Source organism: Mytilus edulis, unplaced genomic scaffold (genome assembly GCF_963676685.1).
Source record: "Mytilus edulis unplaced genomic scaffold, xbMytEdul2.2 SCAFFOLD_1606, whole genome shotgun sequence".
Classification (NCBI taxonomy): domain Eukaryota; kingdom Metazoa; phylum Mollusca; class Bivalvia; order Mytilida; family Mytilidae; genus Mytilus; species Mytilus edulis.
In genome coordinates this window covers 3716-19788 of record NW_027268268.1, presented here as the reverse complement: position 1 = coordinate 19788, position 16073 = coordinate 3716, and the positions used below count along the sequence as shown (strand labels likewise).

At 34.6% G+C, this 16073-nt stretch overlaps 1 protein-coding gene across 1 annotated transcript; it reads left to right on the top strand.

The window, feature by feature from the left end:
- Positions 1–3210: 3210 nt before the first annotated feature.
- On the top strand, positions 3211–13975 carry LOC139507156 (uncharacterized). The gene is made up of 5 exons (XM_071295661.1): positions 3211–3358; positions 8508–8694; positions 9274–9340; positions 9855–9955; positions 13551–13975. Exons 1-5 carry the CDS (start codon positions 3303–3305, stop codon positions 13935–13937), a joined length of 798 nt encoding a protein of 265 aa, XP_071151762.1. The 5' UTR covers positions 3211–3302; the 3' UTR covers positions 13938–13975.
- The last annotated feature ends 2098 nt before the right edge of the window (positions 13976–16073 follow it).

Below are 16073 nucleotides of genomic sequence, written 5' to 3'. Positions count from 1 at the left end.
AACAAACAGATATTGTTCAGGAAGCGTCGATATTCAACCGTTTCCAAGCGAATTTATCCCGATAATCCCGTTCTAAATCCACTTCTAATCCGATTTGTATCTTTCGCCAGGTAAAATTCGACCGAGTCTGTCACGACTGCGTTCCGATTCTACCGACTGTAATCCGACAGAGATCAGATAGTGACAAGACAGTGAACCGACGCTGACGGAAGTTATCCGTTCGAAACTGTCGGCATACTCGGGATGATCAGGTACTGTCGGAACGTAATCCTATCACGGTCCGCTCTATCGCATTGCAAATGGCTTTGTCTGGTCTCAGTCGTATTGTATTCTGTAATTGTCGGGACTATGACGTGGGTATCATTGACGAATTAAGAATTAATAACGGGACTGTTTCGGAACGGTTTCGACAAAAACGGTTCGCAATCGACAAGATCTGGATGCAATCTGGACTCAATAGGCAGAAAAACAGCAATGACAAATTTCTCCAGATCATTCCCGTTCCACAGAACACCTTCCCGAATACACAGAACATTGTTAGGAATTCGATCCGATACAGCAGAATCTGTCACGACATAGGCACGATTGTAATCCGACTAGACAAAATCGGCTGAGTTTCCCCGAATGTTACGGGACACACCTAACTGTCGGGGTGCTTTGCCGAATTATTCGGACCCTTCCCGACCAGTAGGAATATGTTACGAACTAAAACGACTGCGTTCAGACAATAATAGGACATTCCAGATAATTGAGGACACTAATCCGACTTTTTCACTTTTCGTGTCGTATCGCTGTCTAATCTCAAACGGGAGCAATAATCGGCAATGTGTGAACCCCGCATTACAGGTTGGCTGTCACTATGCACCTCAGTTCAATATAGAACCCTATGGTGAAAACCAAGAGAACACTTCTTGTCAGAAAACACTGTCAAACATCCAAACATACTTTCCACACCGATCTGTGTCCACACTTGTTTAATATGAATAAATTAATTTGAATTAATTATGTGATATATTCTGAATTGATAATCTATTTTATTTATACATTCATGATCAAATTAGTATGGCGTTCATTATCACTGAACTAGTATATATTTGTTTAGGGGCCAGCTGAAGGACGCCTCCGGGTGCGGGAATTTCTCGCTACATTGAAGACCTGTTGGTGACCTTCTGCTGTTGTTTTTTTCTATGGTCGGGTTGTTGTCTCTTTGGCACATTCCCCATTTCCATTCTCAATTTTATGATCAATATGTCTAACACTAAGTTATGCTACAGATTTATTAGTTCCGTTTTTTAAATTCTTAACGAGATGGAAATGGGTATACTTTTGATACTGCAAACCATCAATTCAAAAAAACAATTAAAAGTCATAAAGAGGTCGTCTCGACATATACCGTCTCAAGTAATAGCTACATGTTTTTACAATACGTCAAGCTCCGAAGTTACCTTTTTCCTTTCTCTTTATTTGTAAGAGATAATGAATGCTAGCAAAGCACCAATTCTTCTATTACCACTAGTTTCGAACTTGTCCAATACATGTCTCGGTCAATATCTCTACCCTTGTGGATTTGCAATCCGTTCGATCTATGATCGGTCGTTGTTGTTATATTCCATAGTTTAAGTCTTCTCAGTGCAGAAAAGAATCGTTCACACGGATCGCAACCTACTGGCATAGTAAGTAATAGATGAAATATTGTTTTATAGTATGGTAGTAGTCTGGATCAGCTAGAATGAACGATTCAGAAAGCGATGGTTCTTGAAGGTGATTATAGAAAGCCAGCCATCGCTTAATTACTTTCCATGTAAGACGTATCCCCCATCTGGTAAATCTGGATGGTGCCATTCATATATCTTTGCTGTTTCAATTTAAGACAACGTATGGACCTTGAAAGACATGAGTTTAGATGCAAGAAACATGGCATAATTGTCCTCTGGATATCTCTCTTCCAGTTGAGCAACGCTATGACAAATGAAAAGGGGAAAATACATTTATTTTGAAGTACTTACTGGACGTGTCGGAAGCGTCCCCTGCAGTTAAGCGCTGTATCATTCTCTTAGCTGTTCTTTTATTTTTCTAATTCACGGATATCAACACATGTGGCCAAAACGTTCATCTTTTCTCAAATACTGTCGAATACGGTATCGTTCCTCTGTTCATTAATCACGGGTTTGCATATGTTTGCATCTTGGTATGCTTTAATGATATCACAGTCAGTTGTCAGTAGAATCTGAGTTAAAGGTAAAGCTCATTTTGTTTTGCGTAACAACAAGAGCAACAATGAACTGGCTACTTTTCAGAATTATCAAATGGACACTTGTCTTAATTCTCGCATCGGAAGCACTGTTTTCACTGATCTAGGATATCCTGAAGTGACTGTGCAATAGAATTGTATTTAGCTATTAAAGAATACAACGTGTCTACTCTTGCTGTCCAACGTGTTTCACATAGCTTTGACTGAATTGAATGCCGTTTACCATTTTTTTCAATTAATGTTTTAGTGACCTAATCTAGTTGAAGTTCTTATAAAAGGATATGAAGGCTTAACAAATTTACAGTAGAAAAGCATACTGTGACAGAAGAAAATTATTACTGGTTTTAACTTTGTAATAGCTGTATAACATTGTATAACAAAAGATAATATAAAAGAACAACTGCCTCGGTTGTCCCCAACGTAAGCTACGCCAATGGGAGCTAATACAAAGTGTGACTATAATTAAACTATGAGGAAGTTTAAAAGTCCCAGACAAAAAAGATTTTATTTAAACGAGAAACACAACGGGTGCCACAAGTGGAGCAGAATCTGCTTTCCTTCCAGAGCACCGAATATCACCCGGTCCCAGTTTCGGTGGGGTTTGTGTTGCTCATTCTTTAGTTTTATATGTTGTGTTTCGAGTTTTTTTTTTAAGCCAAAGCGTTGTCAGTTTATTTCCTACTCATGAGTTTAAATCGGTCCCGTTTGCAATTTTTGCCATTCTTTTCAGTATTAAAACTGTCCGCGATACGGTAACTTCTTTCATCATGAATACTGTATAAGTGGCAATATTTTATTACTTTTTAGTTTATACATCATAATTATCAGTTGTCATCGTGTGTGAAAATTTAACTCCAGATAGAAATATCCCTGGTTGTTTGAGTCTATAAAAGAATAACTATAGTGGTGCTCCTGCTAAAAGGAGGCCTATACGTACATAGTCGAACATACATAGTCGAACGCGTTTCTGTTCCCTTTCTTGACATTCCCCGTATACTCATTGACTTTGGATCTTTGGATGGCAAAGTGATTGAATCTTGATGAATTAAAAATGCTACATAATGTTTTAAAGCTTGGATTACTTAAAAGATGTAATCAGTGTCTCTCGTAAGTTGTGATTTATAGCCATGTCTCTCTATTTGTCACCGGTCAACTGCTCACATAAAAGGTATCCGCTCCTAGTTCAAATAATTATGACGTCTTGGAAGGCTATTTTAAATTTTTGCTTTGACGCCTTCCTGTGTCGATGTAAGGTGTCATAGAAAAAAATATAATACCCTTTCAAGATGTCATAATTATTTGGACTAGGTCAGCTACAAAAAAAGGTATCGGGTACGCTCCCAAAAACATAATGTTAGTTCGTGGTCTAACAGGACAGGAATAACCACCAATGAATTGGTGGATTATACCTCAATTTACGTATAATTTACCAATTTACATATAATGGTATTTTTATTTTAATTTGAAAAAGTGGATCATTCTCTATCAAAGATCTTGATGATCGCTTTCTTCATGTTCTTAAGTTTTTCTACCTCAGCTCAATACTGATGACCTCTATTTTTGGCCGCCTGATCCAAACAGGAAGTTGTATAAAAGACTGTTTTTCCCGAATTTGACTAAATAGTGATAAGGTGTATGGTTAACACAGATGAATACTGTGTTGAAGGTCCTGCGTTCGATCCTCACTTGGGGTGCTAAAAATATCAGTACACCAGAAGGGTTATTTTTACCCTTTCACACGCAGAGTGTACACGGATTCCACTATACCCTTGCAGTTCTCAAGGAATGTGCTGAAAATAGAGGGATCTACATACATGCATGGTCCATCTACAATGTAGGTCATTACAAGATTAGCTATAATTAAAAAAAGTTTGCAATAGTGCCAACATTAGTAAATTAACTTCAAAATTAGCCGGGGGGTTTGTCCCTGTAGCTTGTTGTCTAAGTAGTGGAATATACTGTTGTCTGCTCAATGGTCGGGTTGTTGTTGCTTTGACACATTCCCCATTTCCTTTCTCAATTTTATGGTTCACTTGCCTGTCATCATTGAGGTTTTTTAAACTTTCTTATTGTAAGATTCCTATAGTTGACTAGGACTGTCAGTTCTCTCCTTAAGCAATTACTGTGGATTTTTTTTTTATTCGTGGTTCACTTGTAACAACATTTATGTAATCCAGAACCACAAATTTATATGTTCAACTAATATCAAATTTTCTATAGTCTTATATGCAGACTTTGGCAAAACCATGAAATCAAATATCCACAAAATATATATTTAGGTTGTTTGTTAGTTAAATGTTACCTACATTCTGACATCAGACTCGTACTTCAAGTTTTTACTGTGTGTTTGTTTTCTTTACAATGGCTAGAGGAATAGGGGAGGATTGCGCCTGTCCCAAGTCAGGAGCCTGTGGCCTTTGTTAGTCTTGTATGATTTCCAATTTTAGTTCATTTATATTTTTCCGAGTTACTTATAACGTTCATTATTACTGAACTAGTACACATTTTATGTTTAGGGCCAGTCTGAAGCACGTCCCTTGGTATGAGATTTTCTTGCTGTGTTGAAGACAATTGATGGCAATTGGATTTTTTCTGCTCTTTGTTCAGGTTGTTGTCTTTTTGACACATTCTACATATCCATTCTCAATTTTCAATTGACAAAAAATGGTATCCATGGAATTATTGAATCCACAGAATAGGTCACTGTATGGCCTTCAAAAAGGAGAAAAATCCATACATTATAGGACTATAAGACATGAAAACTAATGGCCTAATTTATAACAATACTTGAACATTAAAATAATACTTCTTTTGCATAATTTGACAACCCTACATATCAAGGTATCCACTTCGGGGACTCTATCGAAATGATTCACACAGGGGTTGATTCACCAAACGGAGTTTAATTTAATACTTGAACATATTTAGTAATCAAAGAGCATGATTGCTCTGAGGGATACGATTGCTATTGTTTGCATTGATACATGTATTAGTATTATTTTCAAAAATAATTCAACTGCACAAAGTCATGTAAAATGTAATTTACGTAAGGTAAGTAGTTACTCAACTTTAAAAATAGCTAGTCCTCAATACAAGTGTATGAACAATGTAATTATTGTGTTTTATCAGCTCACCTGGCCCGAAGGGCCAAGTGAGCTTTTCTCATCACTTGGCGTCCGGCGTCGTCCGGCGTCCGTCGTCCGTCGTTCCGTCGTCGTTAACTTTTACAAAAATCTTCTCCTCTGAAACTACTGGGCCAAATTTAACCAAACTTGGCCACAATCATCATTGCGGTATCTAGTTTAAAAAATGTGTTTGGTTACCCGGCCAACCAACCAAGATTGCCGCCATGGCTAAAAATAGAACATAGGGGTCAAATGCAGTTTTTGGCTTATAACTCTGAAACCGAAGCATTTAGAGCAATCTGACATGGGGTTAAATTGTTTATTAAGTCAAGATCTATCTGCCCTAAAATTTTCAGACGAATCGGACAACCAGTTGTTGGGTTGCTGCCCCTGAATTGGCAATTTTAAGGAAATTTTGCCGTTATATGGTTATTATCTTGAATATTATTATAGATAGAGATAAACTGTAAACAGCAATAATGTTCAGCAAAGTAAGATCTACAAATAAGTCAACATGACCGAAATGGTCAGTTGACCCATATAGGAGTTATTGCCCTTTATAGTCAATTTTTAACCATTTTTCGTAAATATTAGTAATCTTTTACAAAAATTTTCTCCTCTGAAACCACTGGGCCAAATTTATCCAAACTTGGCCACAATTATCTTTGGGGTATCTAGTTTAAAAAATGTGTCCAGGGACCCGGCCAACCAACCAAGATGGCCGCCATGGCTAAAAATAGAACATAGGGGTAAAATGCAGTTTTTGGCTTATAACTTAAAAACCAAAGCATTAAGAGCAAATCTGACTATTAGAAAATTGTTTATCAGGTCAAGATCTATCTACCCTGAAATTTTCAGATGAATCTGACAACCTGTTGTTGGGTTGCTGCCCCTGAATTGGTAATTTTAAGGAAATTTTACTGTTTTTGGTTATTATCTTGAAAATTATTAAAGATAGAAATAAACTGTAAACAGCAATAATGTTCAGCAAAGTAAGATTTACAAATAAGTCAACATGACCGAAATGGTCAGTTGACCCATATAGGAGTTATTGCCCTTTATAGTCAATTTTAACCATTTTTCGTAAATCTTAGTAATCTTTTACAAAAATCTTCTCCTCTGAAACTACTGGGCCAAATTAATCCAAACTTATCTACAATCATCTTTTGGGTATCTAGTTTAAAAAATGTGTCCGATGACCCGGCCATCCAACCAAGATGGCCGCCATGGCTAAAAATAGAAGATAGGGGTAAAATGCAGTTTTTGGCTTATAACTCAAAAACCAAAGCCTTTAGAGCAAATCTGACAGGGGGATAAATTGTTTATCAGGTCAAGATCTATCTGCCCTGAAATTTTCAGATAAATCGGACAACCCGTTGTTGGGTTCCTGCCCCTGAATTGGTAATTTTAAGGAAATTTTACTGTTTTTGGTTATTATCTTGAAAATTATTATAGATAGAAATAAACTGTAAACAGCAATAATGTTCAGCAAAGTAAGATTTACAAATAAGTCAACATGACCGAAATGGTCAATTGACCCCCTAAGGAGTTATTGTCCTTTATAGTCAATTTTCAACAATTTTTATAAAATTTGTAAATTTTTACTAACATTTTCCACTGAAACTACTGGGCCAACTTCATTATAGATAGAGATAATTGTAAGCTGCAAGGATGTTCAGTAAAGTAAGATGTACAAACACATCACCATCACCAAAATACAATTTTGTCATGAATCCATCTGCTTCCTTTGTTTAATAGTCACATAGACCAAGGTGAGCGACACAGGCTCTTTAGAGCCTCTAGTTTTTGTACTACCAATTCAAAGCTTATTTTCCACAGCAGTCACTAAAGTGGGAGAAGGTATTTTACTTCGTATCTCATCACCTATTTTCCTACGTGAATTCTATGAGGAACCCCATTTCTAATTCTTTAAATATTTAATTTACTTTGGGTCAGTGGGCATGACTCCTTTCGGTACACATTCCTCTGTTTAAATTGCAATTGCTTTTAATATAATAAGACCTCTATCGACGCAATCAGTTAATTTTTCTCGACGTATCGTCGTATTTTGATTCGGAATTGACGGAAGTTACTTACAGAAGGGAGACAACTCAAAGCAATAATATGGAAGACTTCATTTCGGGAAGGGGTGTTCTAGCTACACTTTACGTCGTGGACTACATTTATTTTAATTCAAATGATGCATATGATTTAAAATTATGCAACAACAATAACCCTCAATAGCAGACAGACATAGAAAGGATCTCATGAGTTTCAAATTAATAATGGAGTGGGGAATCCAGAGCAACCTTTCAACCTGATACCCCTTGAAGTCAAGAAAACTATATGCATGCCCATAATTACCTAAACAAACCCTAAACTTGTGATTTGTGGCAAGGACGTATATTAAATGTTAATAAAACGACCTAGATGGTTCTCTATTTCTTTATGGAAGTACAATATCAAATATCAGTTTTATATCGGTGACATATAAGAAAAACTCCACTTCAGTTCCTATATGACAAAAATAGATTTATCGGAATTCAGAGAACTCTCACATTTTATCAAAACTGGGGAATTCCCTCTGATGTGTTTCTAAATTTATAAAATCACTAAACATGCTAAATATAAATACTGTTTAATTCTGATTTTTCGTGTTGTTAAAAACATGCATATAAGTCCAGGGAAATATCAAAAAATGAAGATTATGAGAAGAACATTAAAGAAAAGTTGTTTAGATTCAATCCTTTTGTATATTTTTACCTTTTAAAGCAAGACAATCTTAAGTATCTGAGATGTTCCATAATGTTTAGAATAAAATGGTTGACGTGAGGGCATGGAGTCAATGGTAAAAGTCTACAGATTGCTTGAAAGCAAGAGTATCCCAAAAACAAATATGAGACATGAACTAATGTACCACAAGCTCATTGACACAGGCACATAAAGAGTATACCTGGCAGGTGTGTAATAGTGGATACTTAAGGCCTCTGGTTAAGTTCTACAAGCTCATTGACTTGGGACAGACACATAAAGAGTATACCTGACAGGTGTGTAATAGTGGATACTTAGGGCCTCTGGTTAAGTTCTACATATATCTTGCCATTCTTATGTACTAAATTTTGTATTTTCAGGAACGCAGTAAGAAATCTGAATACTGAGGGACATTTTATGAAAACAGAGTTGCAATTTTTAACCCATGAAGATGAGTCAAACTACTTATATGTCCATGCTTTTAGTCAAATGGGATTTTTATTGAGCAGTGAAACCAGAGTATTGGGTCCAATTGCACTTTTTCCAAAGACTGTTTTACATTGGAATGTAAGTATATTTCTATTAATAGGCTCATCACACGTATCACAGCTAAAGAGGTACAAACCTTGTTGTAGTAATTATATGTTTAAAGATCAATGTCAATATCAAAAAGAAAATGTGGTATTATTGCCAATGAGACAACTCTCCACAAGAGACCAAATGACACAGAAATTAACCAACTATAGGTCACCGTACAGCCTTCAACAATGAGCAAAGCCCATACCGCATAGTCCGCTATAAAAGGCACTGAAATAAAATGCACACATTCAATTTTGTGTAAGGTTCTCTTAAGATTTGCTTGAGACCAAAATTTGTGACTCTCAATCAATAAACATATAACTTTGAAGAGTATAAAAATTCAGAAGAAAAGCAATATATGATCTTAATCATCATAAAGACGATGTGGTATGATTGCCAATGAGACAACTCTTCACACTCACAAACTTAAAAGTTACAATCAGAATGCATAATTTAAATGATATAGAAGATTCCAATGTTACTACTAAGGGCAACAATACTTACATGTAATATTCTATTAAACTTGATGAATATAAATGATGTCTTTGAAATATATATATTTTTTAGGTCAGAAGTCATGAACATATTAATGAAGAATCTCTAGCATTGTTTCCATTGCTTGTTCCCAAGTTAGGTTAGTTTAACTACAAAGAATGAACGCTTCCTGTATAAATACTATGCTAGAAAATAGCAGCTGGAATGTATTTTAAGATACAGCCACCATGCCAGGTCCTCAAATGCTTAACCTAAAGTCCAAAATGTATGCATTTGTTTCAGCTTCTGGTGCAAGTATTTAGTAAAAGCAATTTTATGTACAAAACCAACTATATATGCCATAAGCTCTATAATAATACTTTTATGTTTCAATATACTTATGTTTCGTAAGGACAAATATATGTATTAAAACACTGTAAAATTAAAATAATGTAGTGTAATTCATATATATAGTTTCAGTGGATCTAAGTGCCCCCCCCCCCCCCCCCCCCCCCCCCCCCCCCAACAAAAAAAAACTAAATTAAACAAACAAACAAAATCAAACATACAAATAAAGCTAAATTGTATTTAATTCTGATAAATATTTTTGTATGATCTTACTTAAAATGATACCATTATCTTCACAGATGATCAAATGTTTTTTTGTTTTTCAGACTTAGTGATAATAGGCTATGGTGACAGAGATAACAAAGTCAGTAACAGTGTCTTTACTTTCCTTAAATCAAAGAAGATCAATGTAGAAATATTACCTACGGTAAGTACACATTTTGGTGGTATGGTTCTTTGTTGAGCAATGATGTCACATATTTTATCAGCTATGAAAGTTACTTGACTATAACTTTTATAATGTATACAGTACCCTTCAAAAATATCGATTCGATTTCGTTTTTTTCCGATTTCCGTGTTTCTCGGAATCACACCGAGTACCGCGGATTTCACTCCTAAAATCCTCCAAAGATTCTCTCCCAACACCGCGTGGCTGTTAATGGGTTTATTGGCCATCGGAATTACTAAAAATTAACGACGCGTGACAACATAATCGGATTACCCAGATAATTTATCTATGAACATTAAACGATCTTGGTTGCACAGGTGTGCTTTAAAATCACGGTATTAAAAATTGAAAATGTTTTCCTTTCTTTGACAGATAAAGATGTGACAATATCATTTAGAATAAGATTATTATTATCTTATATGTTTTTGTCCTTTGACATTATCTTTGAAATAAAACGTACATACGAAAAAGTATGAAGAAAATACTTGTTATTTTGTGTTTCTATTACAATCCCGTCAGGTCATACATTGCGTTCTTTCAACAAGGACGATTTTGCCACAATTGGCATCTTTTATAACTTATTCAATAAGCAATATCGGCGCATTAATTGTTCATTATTTAAAAAATCAACTGGCTAATAAAATCATGTTGTTTTTTCGGTAACACGATTCATCGGATCATCAAGTAAACTTAATTAAATGCGCCATGTGAAATATTATGTTTCACAACCTCGGTACATTTATACAGACTAGAATAATTTAAATTACTAACAAAAACTGTAAAATGACAAGTCTGTTGAACAAAGGAAATAACTTCAAGTTATATTGATAGCGCTCGTCATTTTCGCATTTTACAGAACGCGTTTCAAATTGACGAAAGTATTTATATCAATTTCGTCATTTAAATTTGGAAAGTGTAAAAATATTTTCACTTTAAAGTATTATAATTCTACCGGTCTTCATGCGTTTGACAAGTTTATGACGCTCAATCAGTAAACGTTTACAAAAGATGTTAAAAGTTGTGATGATAAGTAATCCGCTTATCGCTATCCGATAGGTCACTAATCCTTTAATTAATATCAAACCTCAAAATTGCCCATCATAATATTCTATTCCAGTTAAATCAGTCATCATTCTATTTTCAAAATTTCCCAAACGCCTACAATTGGCAGTTCTTTATCGTATTATTGTCATTTGAATACAATTATTCACCCGGACAATTTCCATCATAATTTCAATATTTCATCAACCGTAATTTATATTATTGACCATGGACATATAACTAATGTCCAGGCTACTTCCCTTTTTGAAAGATAAAACATTAACATTCAAATAGTTAAAGATGTGTTCTCGTTTATTCGGATAAGAATTATATTTTTCCGATTAATCAATTGTAAAAGGACCTTCTGGAGCCTCAATACGATTGCACAAAAATGTCGTTCTGCAACTTTAGAAACCTTGAATGGACTTTCCCACGGTCGTCTAGAAAGGTCACCTGAGTTTACTAGTACGCGATATTTTTTCCCGCCCTTTAAAAATCTCGTGCTTGGATAAAATTGATGTTAACTATTTTTAGCATTTAACATTGTTAAGTAAGTCAAGTTCAAGTTCAACCCAAACTGTTGATAACTGAGATGTGTATCGTGGAATTGTCTTCTCACGGCAAATAATTGTTTTTAAAATCTTTTGTTTAAAATACACAAATTTACATTCATTGTGCGAAAATAAATATTATACAAAGATACAAAACTTTCAGACACGTAATTTTATAATTTTCTTTCAACTGCTCAGATTAATTTAGCGAAAGTTTCCGGTTATTTTTACACAAGTATGTTCATTTCGTAAATAAACTATTGATTTACTGGTGAAGACATCGAGGTCAAAATTAAGTAGTTTTTATTTTTCTATTAAACTTAAATACAATTGAAAGAATTAACAACAACATTTTGCTTTTAAATCTTTTATTCATTCCAGCAATTAGATAATCGTAAAAAAAAACGGCCGTAGATTTACACAATTATTACGGGGCTATTATTATGCCTAATGAATGGTGAATAAATTTTCCTTTTTACTTGCATATGCAAAACTTTTAGACATATAATTTTTAAATAAAGACTAACTTTGAAGTAGAATATTTGGTTTTTCACATATTCCACTATATTTTATAATCGTTTTTTTTTTAAAAAGCAAGTACATTAAGGTTAAGATATTTTAGATGGGCTAACAAAAAATACGAAAATAATTTGACTTTAGTTTTTATTACCACAAATTAAATTTAATAAGAATAGAAGACATTTAAAATTATACACCTGTTTGACACTTAAACTGATACAGTAGACTGGAAATATAATTCTTTATTACTTCAACCTTTACCTGTCAGGTAATCCAATTACCCTATCAGTCGTGTGCCGGTAGAGATCAAAGTAGAATAAGGGCAATTAATTCCTCGGTGTAGAGAGTGAGCTCGTTATCACAATAAACATTTACCTGATTTTGGGAGGAATATCGGAGTTTTTCGGAGTGGCTCCGACATTTTCCTCGGTGTAGGGTGTGGGAGAGTTGGTCCTCTTGAAGGGTACTGTAAGTAATTTCATAAATAGATTTGATGACTTATGAGATTTTTGCCCTTTCATATTTTGAAAAATCTGCATACATAATTCCAACTTATCTTAGTGTTTGCTTCATTTAGACTTATTTAGATTTTCAAAATTATTACTGTTTTATTTGAAGTTTTATTTAGGTGTTTTATTCTTTGACATTGCTAAAGATAGTTCTTATCTGCATTGTAAGCCCACCTGGCCAAAAGAGGGGTCAGTATGAGCTTTTCTTTTCGTTTTTTTACCATTGTTTGTAATGCAGCATTGTAATTAAGAAAAAATTATTCTGGACCAGTTAGAAATAAATTTGTCAATAAGCATATTAAGTAAAGTATGTAGATTAAATAATGATGATATTGTAAACTTTAAATAGATTATAAATTTCCTGTTAAAGAGGATATTTGTCTTTTCTTGGAAACTATCATAGTATTGAATATCTTTTGTAGAAGTAATGACTGAAAGCTTAAAAGGTCTTTTTTTATCATTAAGTAACCTTGTAGTTGAAATTGGAAAAAAAGCTATTGGTTCATTTTAAATGTTGAATTCTCTGATTTTGAATGACTAAATCTATTAGAACTGACTTTAAATAGAAGATGATGAGGAAACACTCTACAAAAATTGATTATTAGTGCTGATAAGGTTGGTAACAGCAAGCACCAGCTCCTGAATAAGTACTTTCATGAGATACCAAAGAACAAAAAATTGTTAAAAGGACTTGTTCTTAATTTTTTGTTTTGCTTTTAGGTCAGATTAGGCTTTCAATGTGAGCAAACAATAGAAGTGCACACCTTATAGAAAAAATGGATTCTTGATGCACATTCTCTAAAGCATTTGGATTCTGTCATGAAGAGCAGACATCTGTATCTCATGGAATTTCATTGTGAAGCAATTTTGATATGTGTAAGTTTAGATTTTAAAAAAAACTGTAACAATTTATTACTCAGTCATCTTTTTTTATTCTATAAAAATCTATTGCAGGACATTGCTTGTTCTACATTCAATTTCCTGAATTTAGAAAGGCGGTATGTGGCTGCAGCTCTGATTCCACCAAGAAAAGATATGGATATAAAAGTTAGAGAAGATGATCATGAGGATACATTTCTAATAAATTCTACGATGCCAAGAAATGTAGTGTCGACTCATAGTGATTCAGATATAGTAATAGAAAAGGGTAAACAACTAGGGGGAACGACTCATAGTGATTCAGATATAGTAATAGATAAGAGTAAACAGCTAGGGGGAACCAACAAAATTCCTAGCTTGCAACAAAGATTTAGAAAATATGTCCAAGAAGATGACGAGACAAAAGATAAAGAAACAAAAGACAAAAACAAAACAGATAATGAAAATGATAAGAAATCTTGATAAAAAGTTTAATTTGTTAAATAAATATTGATATTATGTGACAATAGTGTACTTAAAATTATATATGTATTTCACATGATTCAACATTTATAAAAACAGTACTAAAAAAATCATGTACTGTTTAACTCTCCACAAATAATCAAAACAAATGTAATAACTGACACCCCGGTAGTCATCATTCACATGTATTACCTATTTTCCCCCGGTAGTCATCATTCACATGTATTACCTATTTTCCCCCGGGTAGTCATCATTCACATGTAATAACTCACACCCCGGTAGTCATCATTCACATGTATTACCTATTTTCCCCCGGTAGTCATCATTCACATGTATTACCTATTTTCCCCCGGTAGTCATCATTCACATGTAATAACTCACACCCTGGTAGTCATCATTCACATGTATTACCTATTTTCCCCCGGTAGTCATCATTCACATGTAATAACTCACACCCCGGTAGTCATCATTCACATGTAATAACTCACACCCTGGTAGTCATCATTCACATGTATTACCTATTTTCCCCCGGTAGTCATCATTCACATGTAATAACTCACACCCGGTAGTCATCATTCACATGTAATAACTCACACCCTGGTAGTCATCATTCACATGTAATAACTCACACCCCGGTAGTCATCATTCACATGTAATAACTCACACCCCGGTAGTCATCATTCACATGTAATAACTCACACCCCGGTAGTCATCATTCACATGTAATAACTCACACCCCGGTAGTCATCATTCACATGTATTACCTATTTTCCCCCGGTAGTCATCATTCACATGTAATAACTCACACCCCGGTAGTCATCATTCACATGTATTACCTATTTTCCCCCGGTAGTCATCATTCACATGTAATAACTCACACCCCGGTAGTCATCATTCACATGTAATAACTCACACCCTGGTAGTCATCATTCACATGTAATAACTCACACCCCGGTAGTGTATTACCTATTTTCCCCCCGGTAGTCATCATTCACATGTATTACCTATTTTCCCCCGGTAGTCATCATTCACATGTAATAACTCACACCCTGGTAGTCATCATTCACATGTATTACCTATTTTCCCCCGGTAGTCATCATTCACATGTAATAACTCACACCCTGGTAGTCATCATTCACATGTATTACCTATTTTCCCCCGGTAGTCATCATTCACATGTAATAACTCACACCCCGGTAGTCATCATTCACATGTATTACCTATTTTCCCCCGGTAGTCATCATTCACATGTAATAACTCACACCCTGGTAGTCATCATTCACATGTAATAACTCACACCCCGGTAGTCATCATTCACATGTATTACCTATTTTCCCCCGGTAGTCATCATTCACATGTATTACCTATTTTCCCCCGGTAGTCATCATTCACATGTAATAACTCACACCCTGGTAGTCATCATTCACATGTATTACCTATTTTCCCCCGGTAGTCATCATTCACATGTAATAACTCACACCCTGGTAGTCATCATTCACATGTATTACCTATTTTCCCCCGGTAGTCATCATTCACATGTAATAACTCACACCCTGGTAGTCATCATTCACATGTATTACCTATTTTCCCCCGGTAGTCATCATTCACATGTAATAACTCACACCCCGGTAGTCATCATTCACATGTATTACCTATTTTCCCCCGGTAGTCATCATTCACATGTAATAACTCACACCCTGGTAGTCATCATTCACATGTAATTACCTATTTTCCCCCATTTATTAGTTCAATTACATTTTTCTAGCCAAATTTTGTTTATAACTTTCCTGTGGATACAAAAACTACTGTGCATTCAACACCTGGACAATCTATACTACTTTGAGAATTAATTTTGTTTATTACTTTTCAACGTATGATATTTTTCAATTTCAGATATTTAATTAGATCATAATTGTTGAACTTTTGAAATGTACATATTTTAATGTTTATTGTTTTTTACATAAATTGGGTTGGTCAATTTCTTGATTGAATTATTTTATACTTGTTATGCCTTTCATATCTTGCTATGTGCTATGTTTTTTGCTTACTTTTTTATTTTTTGTGTTGACCTACAGTTGTTAGCTTCTATGTCATTTGATCTGTGGTGGAGAGTTGTCTAATTGACAATCATATCAC

Bases quoted from the DNA above. Each gene is read 5' to 3' on its own strand.
- LOC139507156 (XM_071295661.1), top strand. From the start codon at position 3,303: ATGCTACATAATGTTTTAAAGCTTGGATTACTTAAAAGATGTAATCAG. The intron at 8,695-9,273 runs GTAAGTATATTT...TATATTTTTTAG, and splicing joins AGACTGTTTTACATTGGAAT to GTCAGAAGTCATGAACATAT. The intron at 9,341-9,854 runs GTTAGTTTAACT...TTTGTTTTTCAG, and splicing joins ATTGCTTGTTCCCAAGTTAG to ACTTAGTGATAATAGGCTAT.